Below are 19,975 nucleotides of genomic sequence, written 5' to 3'. Positions count from 1 at the left end.
GACCCTAGTTGTTTTACGCCCTAAAACAAAACAAAACAAACAAACAGTATTTATTCGTCAATACTGTGAGCACCTCAGCTGACCTGTTCAGTTGTACAGTGATGAATTATTATGCATTGTGTTGAAGTATCATCATCTGATGATGATGATGATGATGATGGCTTTGTAAGGAGTCATAACAGATTATGATGCCAGCTGTGTGATCCAGGGCTGAAGAATAAAATAACTTTTATTCTATTTTTTATCATAAGCTGATTTAATATTCAGTTCCAGATAACAGTTTGAATACTTTCTTTGTCTGACTGAACCTTGTTTAAATGAACAAGGTTTTTGCGGATTCAGATTTTGTCTCCAAAATAGGTTTTCATTAAAGACAAGTTATAGGTACATCACTGAACCCCAGGTTGGAATGACACACAATCATTTCCTGTTGTTCAAGAGAAAAGCCTCCAACATCTAAATTACCAAAGTAAAGTTGGGCAGGCCTTCTTCACTATATGAATCCACCAGTTTTCCAAAGGAACAATACGAAAAGTCGTATGAGGGAAAAAATGGTTAAATTTTATATCAGTTGATTATTTTTTATGATGTTTCCCTAGATTGATTAGTAGACCTTCACACAAAATTAGAACAAAATCTGACTTTACTCAGTGGGGCACATCTCTAAAACTAGACCATTCGACATGGAGTCGCCCATTGACAATTGGAAACATGTTGTAGAAGATATAAGATTGATTGACTTGAGAATATAGTGAAACGTTAACTTATGAGATGTTTTAATTTTCTTTCGAAGGAACGATCAACTGTTCTGGAAAGCACATCTGCCAAAGTCATCACACCTCCAGCTGAAGATATAATAAAAGTACAACGGAAGGAAAATGAGCCACCATCAATAGCACTGCAGACCGAGGAAACCACAATAATACAGTGAGTATCAGCCATATGGACAACATTATGTATAGTTATGATTGTTACGTACAGGCAGGTGAAAATATGACTTTTCCTGAAGAAGACACAGTTTCTGTGACACATCGGCATCACTCCTGAAAATACTGAGTTACAAAGAAAAAGCTTACAAATGAACTTTATAACAAATGTCTCTTTACAGCATTCACACACATTTAGTTCTTAATAAGACACTAGCTCTATTGGAGCTGTATGGATGTTTTTTGACATTCTAAACATTTTTGGTAACATAGTTATTTTGGTTTTTGTGCTGATAAGTGCTGTTGTTTCTTTTGTGAAGAAGGCTTTGGCTGAAAGCTAAGTGGGTACCACTCTTTTCATTGTACCCGTGTGTGTCTCAACATGTCATCATTATGGAGAGTAACAATCTATCCTTCTCCTGATGTTTTGGACTTGTGCCATAAATGGATAAGGGGTTGCCCATCATCAGCGACTTTTAATTTAAAGATGATCTGCAGTATATTTGTTTAATACGAACAGTTCACTGCTTCAAACGACTGAATGCTTTAAATTAATTGAAATAATAGTAATATCTCTTTGGATTATATTGACATGTTGCTTCGCCTAAATGCATCCTTCTTCTTGAGGTGTTTCTTTTTCTTTTTATAGATTGTTATTGCAACTCAAATTTTGAACTTGGTGTAGCAGAGAAATACTGTATATTCACTCAAGAAAGAAATTTTATGGTCCATTGTATGAGAAATGGGAACAGAGTGAAGTTTAAAACTTTCCTAGCACATAGACTGTTCTGTAAAAACTTCTGCCACAGTATTTCAGCACAGTGTTCTCAGGTGCATACACCTGAAGATGGTCAGAGAAGTCTCCACCAAAAATTGTAGCAGCAAGCAACTGCCATCCATCAGTCTGCCTGAAATTTTAAGGAACAATGGAAACAATGTCAAGCCTACAGTGGACAACTTCTTCCATGCTAACTCTTTGTTGTATTTCAGTTTAGCTTCTCACCAATTGTGTGACCAACACAGTGGAGGATTGCTGTCTTATGTATCAAGCCCATCAATCACCTTCACATCTATGCCTGCCATCCCACACACTGCACTGGATTTGCTGCAACATTCTGTGTCACCTCTCACCACTGGTGGAAGAGTAGCAGCAGCTGGAATAGGGAATTACCGCTTCATGTAAAGGCTGCTGTTAACGTCATAATACAAATGGCTGATGTCATAGCATTGAAGGATCTTTTCGGTAGCACTTCGTAGTCCAAGACACTCTGCAATTGAATGTCTTTTAGTTGAGATTTTCTACTCAGTCCATATGTTACATAATGTACTACACCCATAAATAAATTTCTACTCATTGTTTATTAATAATTCTGAAGTTATGTGTGTATACTGCTGAGTCAGAATTACCTTTTATGTCTTCATTAATATAGACTTCGCCTCCTTCTACTACTTTTTCTGAGAGGGAAGCTGAAAAGGTCTCTCAGTCTCCCAAGAAATGATGTTGAGGCCTTCTTCTTTAACAGCTGTGTATTGACCGATTCACTACGGTACTCAAACACCTTGTACACTACCTTCTGACAAATTAACTGTATCAGTTACAATTTCATTTGGTATTAGTTGACATTCGTTCTCTTTCGAATGACAGCAGAAACTACTTATGCTGTTCTTGTGATGCATTGCGATTGTCGTGGTAGTTCTTCTTTGGTGCGCAACATATCTCCAAGGCAGGATCTGATGACACGAAATAAACCGCCCAAACAGCAGGTACCGTAAAACATAGTAAGAGTGCTATTGTCTCCTAGCTTGCAAATTTTCTGCTCCACCCACTTCAGAATACATGCAGATAAAGGAAAGGAACTTCCGAACAGCATACTTTTTTTAAGAAATATGAATTTGGCCAGCTGTGGAAGCGCATACAAGTTGAGACTTACGGTGTTTCTGTTTCTTCATTTCTTCCCAGTTCTTCATTTTCTCTCCAACTGCCCGTCTCTGATCATCTGTCCACTATCTGTGGTCAAGGTTTGGCTTATCTTCTTCATACGTTGCCCTTTCTATCACTAGCCTGAAGTGATTCTTGTCACATATGATTTCTTCTGATAACAACTGTTTTGGGACAGCAACCAGCCACAAATTTACTTTCAGTTCCTTTATTCAAAGGGTACCGTTACTGGTTTTGAATTTTATGATTATGTCATCAGACAGTTTACATGCTTTCCTTATAATATGGGGTGCATTTTTTACAGATTAATTGTTGTGAGATGTCAGTTTCGAGTGTTGGTTTTCATAACATTCGTCCAACAAATGTGAATACATTCCTACTGCATTCTTAGTGTTACACACACAAATTTTTCTCACTGAACACTTTAGATTTGTCACTGAAAAGATTTCTACCACACACTACATGTTTAGATACATAAAGAACTCACAAACATATGAGTATCAAAGATGCTGTGATATATTGTAACATAATGTACTGTTTTACCTATACAGTACAAAAAAAGAAGGAACAACTTTATAATTAATATAACAGTATCCACTCATAAATAAATGTCTCTGTATTAGTGTAAAAGGTGTTTATATAGGACCTCTTCAAATGTTTTGATATATCATAGCATCTTTGATACTCATATGTTTGTAAGCTCTTTGTATGTATCACAACATGTGGTGCATGGTAGAAATCTTTTCAGTGACAAATCTAAAGTGTTCAGTGAGAAAAATTTGTGTGTGCAACAGTAAGAATGCAGTAGGAATGTATTCATATCTGTTGGACGAATGTTATGAAAACAAACGCTCCAAACTGACATTTCACGACAATCTGTAAAAGATGCACCACATGATATAAGGAAAGCATGTAAATCGTCTGAAGATGAATCATAAAATTCAAAACCAGTAACGATACCCTTTGGGTAAAGGAACTGAAAGTAAATTTGTGGGTGGTTGCTGTCCCAACACCATCAACATTTGTCTTCAAATAACAGTCACGGTCTCCAGCCGTGTCATCATATGACAAAATTGCAACAACTGTTTTGATTGCATTTTACTTTTCTGCTTCTATCCATCCTACAGTTCTCTTTAGTTTATTGACATAATGAAAAATGTCAAAACTTTTCTTTGAAATCCGTGTTTCTTCTATTCTTTTTAAATGTCCGTACAATTTTAGCTATCTGATCCTCATGGTGTGTGTGATGTTTTTTTTCTGTATTTTTATACAAATCTTTAATTTCTCCTTTGAATCCCTATGTTTTCATTGTTTTTTCTCAAGACTTTTAGAATTTTTCTTAGTATTTTTCCCTCTCTTTTTTTTTCTAGTTCTCTTAATTTGCCTTTCTTATTCAGTGTTAGTCACTCTTCTGAACGCATACTATACATACACTAACTCATTACTTAAAAAAACTTTTAGGATGGCAATCATGATTCATCTGTTCAGTAGAATCTATGCAACACATCACTTCACCTAAGTGATATATTACATTATGCTGTTTTCTCGTTGGCAGAAAAATTGGTAGGAGACTGCTTCCTTAATGACTCAGAAGTAGAGTTCCAATATCAGTCATTTCACTAATGCAATTACCACACTTCTACAACACATTCAGTTAAGACCTTCCATGCTTAAAAGATCTCTTAGCTCTACTGTATAACAAGAATTACATATTGACCTATGAGAAGATAATGTAGTTAAGTAGAAATGCATATTGGAGGGTGCCTGAGAAATATTTCAGTTTGAGATAAATAGATAAATGAAGAATTAGGAAATTTTTGGAAAAAAGAAGAAATTCAGAGGTAGTTGATTGTTCACTACAAATCTTAACAAATTTTCATGAAAAGTCTTGCAAATGTTGAACAATGTGCATGTATTACCACTAAAATTTTGGACAAAATGATGGGAAAGGTAAGGTATTCAAACAGTACCTATCTGAAGGTGACAAAAAATGAAAGGTTAGAGGTCCCGTCTAGTTTTCTTTTTACATTTCAGTACTGAAGATGAGAAGTTTGACCTTTTCCAAAGCTGTATTAGTACAGGCAGAAGCTCTCACATCTCACTGGTTGTTTATCATTCACTGCTAGAAACTGCTGTTTCATACAAGCTCATCTTTATTACAGTTTCTGATGCCCCCACTTTCAGATATAAATCTTTTTCAATTATGTATCCTGTTCAACCCCCTCCCCCTTTCCAGTAATTCAGGTCTTGGATACATGTCTCCAGTGATGATGATGATGATGATGATGATGATGATGATGATGATGGTATAACATTTACTAAATGTTAATCTATCTTAAATTGTGCAGCAATTTATTTGGACTCTCTATGGCCCCTCTTTTTGTGATTTTCTTTGTGTGCATGTACGTGTGTGTGTGTGTGTGTGTGTGTGTGTGTGTGTGTGTGTGTGTGTGTGTGTGTGTGAGAGAGAGAGAGAGAGAGAGAGAGAGAGAGAGAAATTAAGGCATTTCCATAAATGTAATAACTAGGTGAGAACCTGGTGTTGCCCAGGTATATATTTATTCCAATTCTAGTGGACCATCTCCTACTCCCTCCTCTCTGTTTATCTCCTCTGCCCCCATCTCTGTCCATCTCCTTCACTCCCCCACACTCTGTCCTCCTCTTCCACCCCTTACTCTCTGTCCATCTCCTCCTGCTCTGCCCTCCCCCACCTCTCGTTAGTTTGGTGATATTGATTGATCAGTAATGATTTTTAAGGTTTGTCCGAAGTTTTCAACTTTCATTTGTAATTGTCCTGAATTTCTGTTTCCTGAAAACTTTTCCAGGACCATAGCAGAAAAGAATTACACGTATCCATCATTTGAAATGTGACTTGTGGTCTTGAGTTCCTACAAAAATACCATAGAAAAAAAAGCGCTTTCAGGTTTTCCCAAATTGTACAATTTTCCAGATAACTTTTCCAATTCTACCAGCCTTAAAAATCTTATTCAGACTATTATTAACAAAAAAAAAAAAAAAAACCAAATCAGTTCAGTCATTCTCAGTTAACATGCAAAGCAGCAGATGGGCATTTAATTTTTATTTACATAGATAATTGTGGATGGAATAGTGAGATTTTAATGCTAAATTTTAAAATAAAGGTGTTACAAAAGTGGCCATTTTCAGTACATGAGACTTCAGGAAATGTAAACATTACTAAAGCAGGAATAGTTCATGATGTTGAATAAACTGCAACTATTAAAATATTTGGTACCTTTGATTGATACTGGACAGAAAGAAAGATTGCAGCTTTGTAGGAATCCAGAGAATGACAATATCACAGTAAAAACAAAACCTCAATAAAATACACAATTCTGAAACATCCTGCTAAAACAAATCACCGAAAGTGAAAAATAAAATAATGAAGGAGCATACAGATACATAAAAGCTTAACATGACTGAAAGAATGTCAAAGTACATCGATGTGCAAAACTTAAGGACAGAAGTAATTTTCGCCTTATTTCATTGGCAAGGAACATAGTTGGATGTATCTTAGATTATACATGGAAAGAACTTCTACAGTATAGAACAGAAGACAACAGAAATGACACTTTCCTTCAAAGACAATAATTACAATGAAGTCACCTGGACTTTACAAAAGGTGGGACATGGGTGTTTATTATTATTATTATTATTATATACAGTTTGTGATCACCATGGATGACAGTGCATGGTCTGCAACTTGCTTCCAAGCTGACTACCAAGTTGGCAAGGAGTCCTGGTGATAGGGTGTCTATTCCTCTAACAGCATGGTTGACAGCTGCTGGATATTCATTGGTGCCTGTGTACATGCTGCAGTACATCTTCCCAAAGCATCCCACATACGCTTGATGCGATTTAAGTCAGGAGGATGGGCAGGCAAGTTTATCTGCTGAATTTCCTCTCATACCGAGACCTGCTTCATGTGTGGTGTTCGATGAAATCATGCATTGTCATCCATAAAAATTAAGTTGTGGCTTATTGCACCCCTGGAAAAAGGCCCTTGCTGTAGGAGTACTGTGTCACTATGACATTGACCGATGAGTGTACCACATTCAGAGATTTGGAGGTCTGTATGCGAATGCAGCATTATGCTTCCCTACACCATAACAACTGGACAGCCAAAATGATCATGTGTGACCATATTCCTAGATGGATTTTATGTTACCACCTCTTGTCATTTAGGCTGCATCCAGAATAACTACTCAGACAGAATGTGCTCTCATCTGAGAAGACTGGACCATGTTGTAATGAAGTCCACAACCACAATCCACTATGACTGCACCCTGACTGACACACAGTCTTTTTCACTTACTGTCAACTGCTTTTGTTGCCGGTCCAGCAACACTTAGCACTATTGTCGCACTGACCTGATGCCGTATTACATCGAGCTTTCTGTGCATAACTGGGAGACCTCTGACAACATATTCCCGAACATCCATTCATTTCCATAGAGTTGTTAATGTTATAAAATGAGGCATCTCGAACACAATGACCTCCTCCATGCCAACCAGCATGGATTCTGAGAACATCGATCATGTAAACCTGAACTTGCACTTTTCAGCTAACATACTGGAAGCATTGGATCAAGGCAGTCAGATAGATGCAGTATTTCTTGATTTCCAAAAAACATGTGACTCAATAACACACCTAGACCTTTTTTATCCCCAGGGGGCTTGCCGCTGTTTGACAAGTTCGTGCTTGGCTACCACAGGGTCCCAGCCTTAGCAACATCTTTTCCTCTTGCTGTCCTTTTTCCTCTCTCTTGGGGAACATGTCTGGGATGTCTTTGGAAATGTGTTCTGTATTTTCAGTAGCCCGACACTGGAACAGTCTCTCTACTGCTTTTCGTTCCTCTTTTCTTTCTTCGTTCCCCTTCTCCTATATTCCGTCTGTTTCAACATTTGAAGTTCCTGTTTTCCTTCTTCCTCCCAGTGCGCTCTTGAAGGCCGGCCACAACTTCTGATGTGTAACAGGCAACTGGGTAACGCGTAATTCTCAGCACTGGGTCGACAGGTATGGTTTGCACATGTCACTGGTACAGGCCAGGCCCAGGGAGCTGTTACCTTCCCAAATTGCCAATTGGTCCCTCTGTCAGGTGTTCTGGAGATTTGATCTGAGGTGTGAACATTCACCTAAGGCGAGTGTGCACCCTTCTGAGAGGGGCCCCAAGTCGGAAGGAGCACATCGGAGACGCTCACAATCATGTGGGATTTTCTCGCAGTGAGCCAATCGTCTTCTTCACAGTCAACATCTACCAAATGTAAATGGAAAGAGACTAACGATTCAAAGACCTTCCCAGGTGCACCACAGTTCCTCCTGCTTTCACGTACTGAAGACGGTCAGTCCTTTGCTATGGTAAATCTGTTTATTATTCAGAAAGATGTTGATGCAATTACTGGCCCTGCGAAATCCTGCTCTCGTTTATGAAATAGGACTTTGGCTTTGGAGACTAAGGTGTCATTGCAGTCCATCAGATGATGAAAAAGGTAGATGTAGCCTTTGTGCTCACATGCACTCTTTTTCTCACCTTTGATAGAGTGGTGCCTCCAACAAAGATCAAAGCAAGCTATGAAGTTATCACTGTCCAACCGTACATTTCGAACTCGATGCTCTGCTACCAGTGTTATCATTACAACCACACTCGAATGTTCTGTTGACACACGGCCATATGTGTAACCGGTAGTAGGGATGCTCACAAGGGCAATTGTTCGCCTCCATCTTCCCACTGTATCAACTGCAACTGCAGTGTTGACCATGCCACCACCTCCGGAGTGGTCCCATGTATCTCAATGAGCGGGCTGTCCCTGAGATCTGGATAAAGGCAAAAGTGCCTTACCTGGTCACTTACAAGTTATTGGCTAGTCGCAAACTCTGTGTCCTACCATCTGGCACTTACAGTACTGATTTACAGTACTGCTCTTGCTACATCTTGCTCCACGAAGGACACGGCCACGCAGACATGCAACCTCAAGTTCAGCACCGTGGTTGTAAAATCTCCCAGTGTCATGTTAGCAAGCTCATCTCTTTCTCTAACTGTGCAACAAGCCACGAAACTTTCCCTCACGGGGAGAAGACACCTGTTACCCAACTGGTGGGCCAGAAAGGACAGAAGGAATACTCCTGCGAAGACTTCCTATGTCCCTCCAGCCAACAAACATCTGAGTCTTCCTGTGCCAACTGGAACGGCTCCAAAAAGGCAAACGGTCTTCTCCTTCGCTGACAAGGAGATCCTCTTTGGCGATGGCGCCACGCGAATCCCTTGCCCGGCCGACCTCCGTGTCACCGGTTAGCACTGCCAACCATTTTTCTGTCCTGGAATCCGCAGATCGACTGAGGGAAAGTGCCTACACTTCTGTAGACCTCATGGAACAGGATCCTCCAGTTTTTGTGCCCTGTACCTGTGAGTTTTCGAAGGCTGGCACTCATCAGCTGCCGAGATGACGCACCTCATTTTTCCCTCCTCCCCTTTACTCATTATGACTCTCCTCTGATGGAACATTCCCGCCTTCAATCTGACAGAGGACTTACGGCTGCTCTTTAAATTGCAGCATCTGCTTATTATCTGCCTCCAGGAAACAAAATTGCATCTCCACGCTGGTCTGTTGTGACGTTTTCCCTGAGTACAGCATTCCATCTCATGAGGTAGTGATGATGTTGCTCATCCAAGATGATGTTAATAGTCAACAAGTCTCCCTGGCTACTCAGCTTCAAGCTGTTGCAGTGCACATTTTCCTTCCTCACTTGACCTTTTCCCTTTGTACCGTTTGCGTCCTTCTATCATTCAGTGTCACCAGAGCAGACTTCCTTCAGCTTATGGGCAACTCTCTCGCCCCTTTCTGCAGCTTGGTGACTTTAATGCACACCACCCCTTTGGAGCTCGCCCGGAACCTGTCCGAGAGGTGCCATCTTGGCTGACCTCAATCATTTTGACCTCACCTACCTTAACACAGGAGCACCAGCGTTCCTTTCAGACTCCACTCACACCTATTCCCTTTTGGACCTATCCTTCTGCACTGATCAGCTTGCCCATCATCTCAAGTGGTCTGTTTACTCTGTCACATACTCGAGCGACAATTTCCTGTGTGCTATTCGATTGCTGACTCCTACGCCACCTACGTTCACACCCAAATGGCAGCTTTCTAAGGCTGACTGGAGCTTTTACTCCTCCCTGGTGACCTTCGACGAACATTATTTCCCAGTGGCGAAGACCAGATTGAATATCTTACAAACATTATCCTTACTGCTGCGGAAAGTTCTAGTCTTAGCACTTCCTCTTTACTGCGCCATGTCCTGGTCCCTTGATGGAGTGAGGCGTGCCGCAACACAATTCGCGTGTGGAGACATGCTATCTGCATTTTTAACCATCATCATACGGTGGCTAAATCTTACAAACAGTTGCATGCACATCGTTGTTGCGTTCTTCAGGATAGCAAAAAAGCTAGCTGGATTTCATTCACTAGTTCTTTTGACAGTTCCACTCCCTCTTCTGCCCTGTGGGCCAACATCTGACAGCTCTCTGGGACTGAGATCCATTTTCCAATTTCCGACCTGACAGTAGCAGACAATGTCGTAGTGGACCCAGTTCATATCTCCAATGCCTTGGGCCGCTGTTTTGCAGAGATTATGAGCTGCACCCACTATCACCCTGCCTTTCTCCATCGGAAACGACTGTGGAAGGCTTGTAAGGTACCTTTCTCTTCTCAGAATTGTGAGTACGACAATGTTGCCTTTACTACAACTTTCTCTTTTCAGAATCGTGTGTGCGGCAATGTTGCCTTTACTATGAGGTAGCTAGATCATGCTACACTTCATTCCTATCCTCAGCCTCAGAGCCGGACAGTGTTCACATTGAGATGTTGCAGCACCTTTCTATTGCAGGGGGAGGGGGAGAGGGGGGGAGCAGTTTTGCTCCTTACGTAAAACCGTGTCTGGGTAGAGGGCACGTTTCCCAGATGCTGGCGTGAAGCCAGTGTCATACCCATACCTAACCCCGGTAAGGACAAGCACCTTCCTTCTAGCTACCACCCCATATCTCTCATCAGCTGTGTTTGCAAGGTGATGGAATGTGTGATTCATGCCCAGCTGGTATAGTGGCTCGAGTCTCGCAGCTTACTAACCACTGCACAGGTGTGGGTTTCAAGTGCCCCATTCTGCGGTTGACCATCTCGTCACTTTGTCAACTCATGTCATGCAAGGTTTTCTGTGGAAATATCATACTGTGGTCATTTTTCGATTTGGAGAAAGCCTAAGTCATCTGCTGGGGGACTGGTATTCTCCACACTCTCTGCACATGAGGCTTCCATGGCCGCATGCACTGTTTCCTTCAGCAATCCTTAAAAGACTGAGTTTTCAAGGTATGTGTGGGTTCTGCCTTGTCAGGCACCTTTATCCAGGAAAACAGTATGCTTTAGAGTTCCATCCTGAGCGTCATTCTTCTTACTATTGCCATTAGTCCTGTGATGACTCCCCCTGCGGGTTCGGGGGTAAGAATAGGCTCGTGGTAATCCTGCCTGTTGTAAGAGGTGACTGAGAGGAGTCTTACACCTTTTAGCCTTTACGTGATGGTCCCCTGTAGGGTTTGACCTCCATACTTCCAAATTTTTCCGAAGAGCAAGCCAGTTGGGGAAGGGCGCCTTACATGGTGCATCGTGTCCATCGTGCATTGAGATCTTTAGCCCACTTTCTCGTCATCGCATTGCAGTCCCGCTCACTCTCCATCTCTTGGGTGGGGATACATTCCTGTATGCAGTTTCCGCCATCCATTATGTCGTGTCACTTTATACGCTGATGACGACCGTGGACTTCTTTGCGCCTGATATCCACATGGTAGCCAATCCATTGTGTTGGGGCCACCATGTACGATGTTGGTTGTAGCCCCCTGACAACACAGGGATCGCTTTGCTGATGCCTACGCCATTAACTCCCCACGTATCACGTATGCCAAGGAGTAGATGCCTCTGGGGCATTGGGACTCCCAGCAATGGCCATCCTGCGGCTGGGTGGCACCCATGGGGAGGGCCCTTGGTCAGTGTGGGTGGCATCAGAGCGGATGACACACAATGAAAAGTGGTACATCTTCTCTTGCTGGTGGCCAGCCGCTAGCAGTCTCTAAGCATTTGAGGGCTCACTTAAATGTGCAGAAGTATGACCCCAAATCGTTCCCCACCCTCGCCACATCTTGGGAGGAACGTAGGGCTTCAGAGTGACTGGGTCCTTACTCGCCACGTTACTTAGTTTGCAGCGGAACTGATGGGTACTCCTTTCTCAACACGAAGCCTCTATTTTTTGTTGAGCACCTGGAAGATATGTTTGAAGAAGTGACAGTGCTATACAAAATGCGCAGTGGGTTGATTTTGATTCAGATGGTATCCCCAACCCAGTCCTGGAGGTTACTCGCCTGTGACAAGCTGGGTGATATCCCTGTTTGGGTCAATCCCCACACAAGCCTCAGTATGGTCAAGGGAATATTTTTCGTCGTGACCTTCTATTACAGTCGGATGAGGAGCTACATGCCAATTTAGAACGGCGGGGTGTTCATTTCGTCCGGCATGTTTACAGGGGACCCAAAGACAATAGGGTTGCCACTGGTGCTTTCACCTTGGCCTTTAAAGGCGATTCATTACCTGAAAGGTTCAAGGTTATGGTTTACCAATGTGACGTCAAACTCTATGTTCCTCCCCCTATGCGGTGCTTTAAATGTTGGAAACTCAGGCACATGTCCTCCCAGTACCCTTCCAGTGCCACATGTAGAGACTTTGGCCGTTCGCTGCATCTGAATACTCCATGTGCGTCTCCTCCCACCTGAGTGAACTGTGGACAGCATCACTCCCCCTGCTCGCCGGACTGTCCGGTACTCCAAAAGGTGCGCAAAACTATGGAGTAAAAGACCCTGGACAGGCTATCTTATCGCGAAGCTAAATTAAAATATGAATGACTAAACCCTGTTCCCATGCTATCTTCATATGCTGCTGCCGCGACTGTGTCGCCATCGATGCCGTTACGCCCCTCCTCTAAGGTTGCTCCAGTGGGCACTCCGGGCCACTCATCTTTCTCCTCTGTGCAGTTGGCTGGGGGTGCATCTTCTTTGCTGTTCCCAGAGCTTCTACTTTGGGAGCATCGCCCCCCCCCCCCCCAAAAATGCCCAGGACATTGGTCCCCTCCCCTCAGTCGGAGAAGCAACGGCCTCCTACGGCTCCTCTTATGCGGTAGGGGTCGCTTGGGATGCTACCTTTCATGGTCCCTCCTGTGGACACCAGCCAGTGGTTGAAAGAGCCACTGGCTGCTGGCTTAATGGTCTTCCTCTGTCCCTGAAGCTACTTCTGAGAACTCGTCCCAGCAAGACCGTAAGGAACAGCGAGAGGGCAAATCTTCAAAGAAAAAGTCCCCCAAGAAACGGGAGCCTCCAGTTCCTCCTACACCAGCACTCCCCCACGGCTCTGTGTCCGAAGATGAGGTGGAGATTCTGCCATCCCATGAGGATCTATCTCTCGCTGATGCCTCAGATGCCATGGTACTGGATGTGGACACACTACCGGTGGCGACAGATGCTGCTTAGGCGTAATTTGCCTCCTTGGTCACTCCATACCACCCAAGACGACAGACACCGTCATTCTCCAGTGGAACTACGGCGGTTTTTTCTCCCACCTGGCTAGTTACATCAACGTTTAAGCAGTACACCTGCTTTTAGCATTGTCCTTCAAGAAACATGGTTTCCTGCAACGCGGACCCCTGCCCTTCATGGCTACTGGGGGTACTACAAAAACCGTCCTGCCTGTGACAGTCAGGTGGAGTATGTATTTTTGTCCTTACTGCTGTCTGTAGTGAACCTGTGCCCCTTCAAACACATTCAGAAGCTGTAGCTGTCAGAGTGAGGACAACACAGGAAATTACCATCTGTAATGTCTACCTCCCTCCAGATGGTGAAACACCACCCTACGTTTTGGCAGCTCTCATTTCGCATCTCCCCCCACCTTTCCTCCTCCTGGGTGATTTTAACCCCATAACCCTTTGTTGGGTGGAGCCAAGGTTAATGGCTGTGGGGAAAGATGTTCAGGACCTTCTAACAAACGTCGACCTTCGCCTCTTACATACAGGAGCACCCACACATTTCAGTGTGGCACATGGAAGATATTAGACCATTGATCCCTCAGTTTGCAGTCCTGGCCTTCTCCCATCCATCCACTGGAGAGCACATGATGACTTGTGTGGTAGTGACCACTTTCCACTTTCCCTGTCCCTGCCGCAGCGTCCCTCATCACGATGGATGCCCAGGTGGGTTCTTCCTGAGACTGACTGGAACACTTTCACATCCGCTACCAACATAGAATATCCGTTGCACGCCACCATCAATGAAGTGATCCATGTTGCCACAAATACCATTGTTGACGCTGCTGAATCAGCAGTCCCTCATTCTTCCGGGTGTCCCCGGCGGAATTCAGTGCCTTGGTGGTCGCCTGAAATCGCTGCAGCCATTAGAGACGTTAGGCGGGCACTCCAACGCCATAAGCCACACCTTTACCTGGAGAACCTTATTGCCTTCAAACGGCTTCGAGCGCAGGCTCGCTTACTCATCAAACAAAGGAAGCAGGAGTGTTGGGATCGCTGTGTGTCCACCGTTGGAACAGGAACCTCCCCCTTCCAGGTTTGGACCAAGCTCCGCCAACTTTATGGCTACCAGAACCCAGCAGGTGTACCTGGAATTTCCAAAAATGGAGTGTATCCGCCGATCCCGACGTAATTGCAGAGCATCTTGCTGAACATTATGCTCGCATCTCTGCGTCGGAGAATTACCACCCCACCTTTTGTCACCTCAAACAGAGGGTGGAACGACAACACCTCTCTTTTGATCCACGGCACCCTGAGCCTTATAACGCTCCATTCAGTGGGTAGGAAATCCTCGGTGTCCTTGCCAACTGTCCTGACACGTCCCCTGGCTCAGATCGCATCCATTTGCAAGTGCTGAAACATCTGTCAGTGGAATCCCAATGCCGCCTCCTTGCTGTCTTCAACCACATTTGGAGCGATGGTGAATTCCCATCGCAGTGGCGGGAAAGTGTCATCATTCCAGTGCTAAAGCGTGGGAAGAACCAACTAGATGTTGACAGTTTTGTCCCATTAGCCTCACCAGTGTTCTGTGCAAGCTGCTTGAATGTATGGTGAACCAGCGGTTGTGTTGGCTAGTAGAGTCTCGGGACCTTCTGGCTCCGTCCAAGGCAGTTATCGCCAAGGATGCTCCACCATCGACAACTCAGTGTACCTGGAGTATGCCATTCAATCAGCTTTTTTCTGGCGACAACACCTCATTGCCATAGATTTCGATATCATGAATGCCTATGATACGACTTGGCAACACCACATCCTCGCTACTCTGCATGGGTGGGGCCTCCGCACTTGCTGAGTTCGCAACAGTGCTTCCCATAGTATACCCCATATGCAAGAGAATGGAGGGTTCTGTCCTGAGTGTCTCACTCTTTATAATTGCCGTCAATGGGCTTGCATTAGCAGTAGGATCATCAGTATCTCCTCTCCTATACACTGCCGATTTTTGTATTTCGTTCTGCTCTGCTTCTACTGTTGCAGCTGAACACCATCTGCAGGGAGCTATACTGAAGGCGCAATCGTGGGCCTTCACTCACGGCTTTCAATTTTCGGCCACCAAAACTTGTGTGATGCACTTTATTTGTGACAGTCTTTTTGTTGTACCTATCTGTGACTCAGCATCTCCACTATGGTGAATTGCAACTTTCCTTTTCATAATATTGTTGCATTCCACCCTGGATTTTCCATTGAATGATCACATAGGTTCAGTCGTGGGTATAGCAGGTGGTAGACTTTGGTTTATTGGTAGAATACTGGGGAAGTGCAATCAGTCTACAAAGGAGAATCCGTACAAATCTGTTGTGCAGCTGGTTCTAGAATATTGCTTAAGTATGTGGGACACATGCCAGATTTGACTAACAGGAGATATTGAACGTATACGGAAAAGGTCACCACAAATAGTCACAGGTTTGTTTGATTCATGGGAAAGAGTCATAGAGATGCCGGAGAAAGTGAACTGGCAGACTCGTGATAGACTTCAACTTTCCCGAGAAAGTCTGCTAACAAAGTTTCAAGAATTGATATTAAATGATGACTATAGGAATATCTACAACCCCCTACAAATTGGTCACATATGAATCATGAGGATAGGATTAGAATAAATCAGCAAGCACAAAGCCATTCAAAGAATCATTCTTCCCGTGCTCTGTATGTGAATGGAATGGGAAGAAACCCTAATAACTGATAGAAAGAGATGTATCCTTTGCCATGCACTTCACAATGGTTTGCAGAGTATAGATGAAGATGTAGATGTACCTTTATCAGCCGTTGTTGGTGAAGCACCAGGAAACTAGCAAGTAGCGTATTTAGCTTCTGTGTTTGTGCTCACAGTTTAATTCTTAAATTATATCTATGTTTTTGTGTACTTGCAAAGTTTAATTCTTTAACTCATTGCAAATCTTGTATTTGAATGGTATAGTAAAGCTTCCTAGTGATGATAATGTGTGCATTCGGCAGTCTGTAGCACAGTTTTGATTTCATTCTTGGTTTGTGGGCAGCCAGTAACTGCTGGCTGAAGCTTAATCAGCGGTCTGCCTTCATTGGTGGAGCACCAAGAGACTAGGGAGTCATGTATTTAGCTTTTTCTGTTTGTCTTCATATTTAATTGTCAAGTTAGTAATAGTGACTGTAAGGACAGGATGTGTGCGTGCCATGTGCGGACGCAGGAGGAGTTGGCTGTGATTTGCAAACAGCAGGAGATGCTTATGACAACGGTCAGCTGTCTTCAGGCTGTCGCCTTGGGGTGTGGCAGCAGTGGAGAAATGGCACGTCGCATGGTGGGACACCTCATGTGTCTCGTGTTTCGCCCACAGGCTCTGCTGTCAAGGTACCTTCCAGCATATCTGACAGAGGATCTGCACTCTCTGTAGGTTGAATGGTGGGTTGTTATGTGGTCACATCATTTGAGGCAGTATGTTGTAGAGACTGACTGTCTGTCCTCGCCCATTCACTCTGTGAGTACTTAGGTGGCTGCTCCTTCAGCAGGTCCGAGCAAGCACAAGGGAGGAAGGGTTTACTAGTTATCGGGAGCACCAGTGTTAAGCACCTTATGGAACTCCTTAAGAAAATAATGTTCACGGCAGGAAAGATTCCAATGTGCACTTGGTGTGTGGAGAAGGCCCCACCTGTTGTGAACTGGGTTGCAGGGTGCTCTAGTCTGCACCAGGCTATGCACTTACGATGCCTTGAGTTCTGAGGACATCCTCTGTTCCTACTGGGGCTGGTGGAAATGGTGAAGACTGCTGGTCTCCCTTGCAGGGTGCAAGCAGAGCTCACAATTTGCAGCATTATGCCCAAATTAGATAGACGTCCTGGTTTGTAGAAAAGTAGCGGCTCTTTGCCAGAGGCTATGTTGACTCCGTGATGGTCATGGCTGCAGATTTCTGGACCTGTGTTATAGGGTGCAGAGTTATAGCACTCCCCTTGATACGTCAGCGGTGCACTATCAGGTAGTGTAGTTCTTGTGGAGTGCATAAGGGTTCTTTATAGGCTAGGTGGTAACGTAGAGAGTGAAATCAGATTGTCTAGAAAATGGAGATGGTTTGACTGTCTACATTTTCACAGTAAAGTATCTAAGTATCCATAACACAGTTCCAAAATTTACTGCCTTCCAGGAAATTTCTTGCACTCAAATTATTCTTGGGACTGAGAGCTGTCTGAAACCTTAACTCCGAAATGTTTAGTGAGTCGTGGAGTGTATATCGCAAAGACAGATTAGTCACCATAGGAGGGGAAATATTCATTGCAGTTGCCAAAAGTGCTGTAGCTGTTGATGTTGAATTTGAATCAAACAATGAAAATTCTAGGATGGAACGTAACTATATTAGAGAACTATTGATGCCACCTCCCTGTACACTAACATTCCTAGTGCCCAAGGCCTTACAGTTATTGAACACTACCTTCCCCAACACCCGACGGATTCCAAACCAACCACCTCCTAGTCTCCATGACCAACTACATCCTCACGCAAAATTATTTCTTCTATGAAGGCAATACCTGCAAACAAATCCCAGGTACGGCTGTGGGCAACCTATTTATGAGCCATCTACAGGAACCCTTCCTAAAAACCCAGAATCCTAAATTACCTCACCTCATTCAGATTCATTGATGACATAATTTGCTATCTGGATCAAAGGTGAGGACACCCTATTAACATTCCTCCAGAACCTCAACAACTTCTCCCCCAATTGCTTCACTTGGTCCTACTCAACCGAACAAGCCACCTCCCTAGATGTTGACCTCCACCTCGAGATGGGTACATCAGTACCTCCGTCCATATCAAACCTACTAACTACCAGCAATACCTCCACTTCAACAGCTGCCACCCCTTCTGTACAGCCAAGCCATCTGTAGTTGTCGCATATGCAGTTACAAGCAGTCCCTCTCAATATATACCGAGTGTCTCTCCGAGGCCTTCGCTGAGCGTAATTATCCTCCCAACCTCATACAAAAACAATTCTTCCGTGCCTTATCTTTCCAGTCTCCCATCACCTCTCAAAGTTCCAATGTCCGGCCACAGAGGAGCATTCTCCTTGTAATACAGTACCACCCAGGACTGGAGCAACTGAATTATTTTCTCCGCCAGAATTTCAATTACATCTCTTCGTGCCCTTCAATGAGAAATCTCCTGCTCACTATTCTTCCCACCCCTCCCACAGTGGTATTCAGCCATCCACCGAACCTACACAATATACTCGTCCATCCTTACACAAACCCTGCTCCCAATCCCTTACCTTATGGCTCATACCCCCTGTAATAGACCTAGATGGAAGACCAGTCCCATACATCCTTCCACCACTACCTATTCCAGTCTGTTCATTAACATCACCTATCCCATCAAAGGCAGGGCTACCTGTGAAACCAGTCGTGTGGTCTACAAGCTAAGCTGCAATCACTGTGCCGCATTCTATGTAGGCATGACAACCAACAAGCTGTCTGTCCGCGTGAATGGCCACTGACAAACTGTGGCCAAGAAACAAGTGGACCACTGTGTTGCTGACATGCTGCCAAACATGATATCCTTCATTTCAATGACTGCTTCACAGCCTGTTCCATATGGATCCTTCCCACCAACACCAGTTTTTCTGAATTGGACTGCTTCACAGCCTGTGCCATATGGATCCTTCCCACCAACACCAGTTTTTCTGAATTGCACAGCTGGGAACTTCCCTGCAATACATCCTACGTTCCCGTAATCCTCCTGGCCGCAACCTTCGTTAGTCGCTGTCCTCACTCATCCAGCCCCTTCCCTGCTCCCATTCCAGCACTTCACAGATGCCATTCCACTACCACACCTAGTCTTTTTATTTTTATTTATTTATTTATTTTTTTAATTTATTTCTCTCCTTTTCCGCTACTTCCACCCCCCCCCCCTCCCACCTCACTCCCCTCATCTCTCCCCTGCCACCGCCTAACCTGCAGCACTTCACTGTCCGCTGTCCCCACCGTACACCGCATGCGAGTGCGCGCCGTTGTGTGTGTGTGTGTGTGTGTGTGTGTGTGTATTGTTGACGAATGCTATTGGCCGAAAGCTTTAAGTGTGAAAGTCTTTTTATTGTGCCTATCTGCATCTCAGCATCTCCGCCGTATGATGTTGACTTTGAGTGTGACAGTGAAATTACCTGGACGTATATAACAGATCTGCGTGAAATATGCGTAATTGTTGGATGTTTTTACCTGTTACCCAATTCTGCTGTGACAGTTGCAGAGTCATGCATGGAAAGTTTATGGTCAGTAGCGCGGATATGTGCAGGTCAAGCAGTATTACTTGGAGGCGACTTTAACCTACCCAGTATAGACTGGGACGTCCTTTTATTCACTGCAGGAGGTATGGACAGACAGTCTTGTGGAGTACATCTGGACTTGTTTTCTGAAATACACCATGAATAACTAGTTAGACGGCCCACATGCAATGGAAATATTTTCGACCTTTTAGGTACAAAAATGCACGGCCTTATCAACAGTGTCAGTATAGAGGCAGGGATTAGTGATC

At 43.9% G+C, this 19,975-nt stretch overlaps 1 protein-coding gene across 1 annotated transcript in view; it reads left to right on the top strand.

Moving 5' to 3' along the window:
- LOC126200689 (uncharacterized) overlaps positions 1 to 19,975 on the top strand; it is a 97,424-nt gene that overhangs the window by 40,053 nt on the left and 37,396 nt on the right. Inside the window, exon 3 of the mRNA XM_049936728.1 lies at positions 794 to 927. Coding sequence (XP_049792685.1) covers positions 794 to 927 — 134 coding nt within the window. The remainder of the gene's footprint in view (positions 1 to 793; positions 928 to 19,975) is intronic.

This window comes from Schistocerca nitens, chromosome 1 (assembly GCF_023898315.1).
Source record: "Schistocerca nitens isolate TAMUIC-IGC-003100 chromosome 1, iqSchNite1.1, whole genome shotgun sequence".
In the NCBI taxonomy this organism is placed as follows: Eukaryota; Metazoa; Arthropoda; class Insecta; order Orthoptera; family Acrididae; genus Schistocerca; species Schistocerca nitens.
This window is presented reverse-complemented; position numbering and strand designations above follow the sequence as displayed.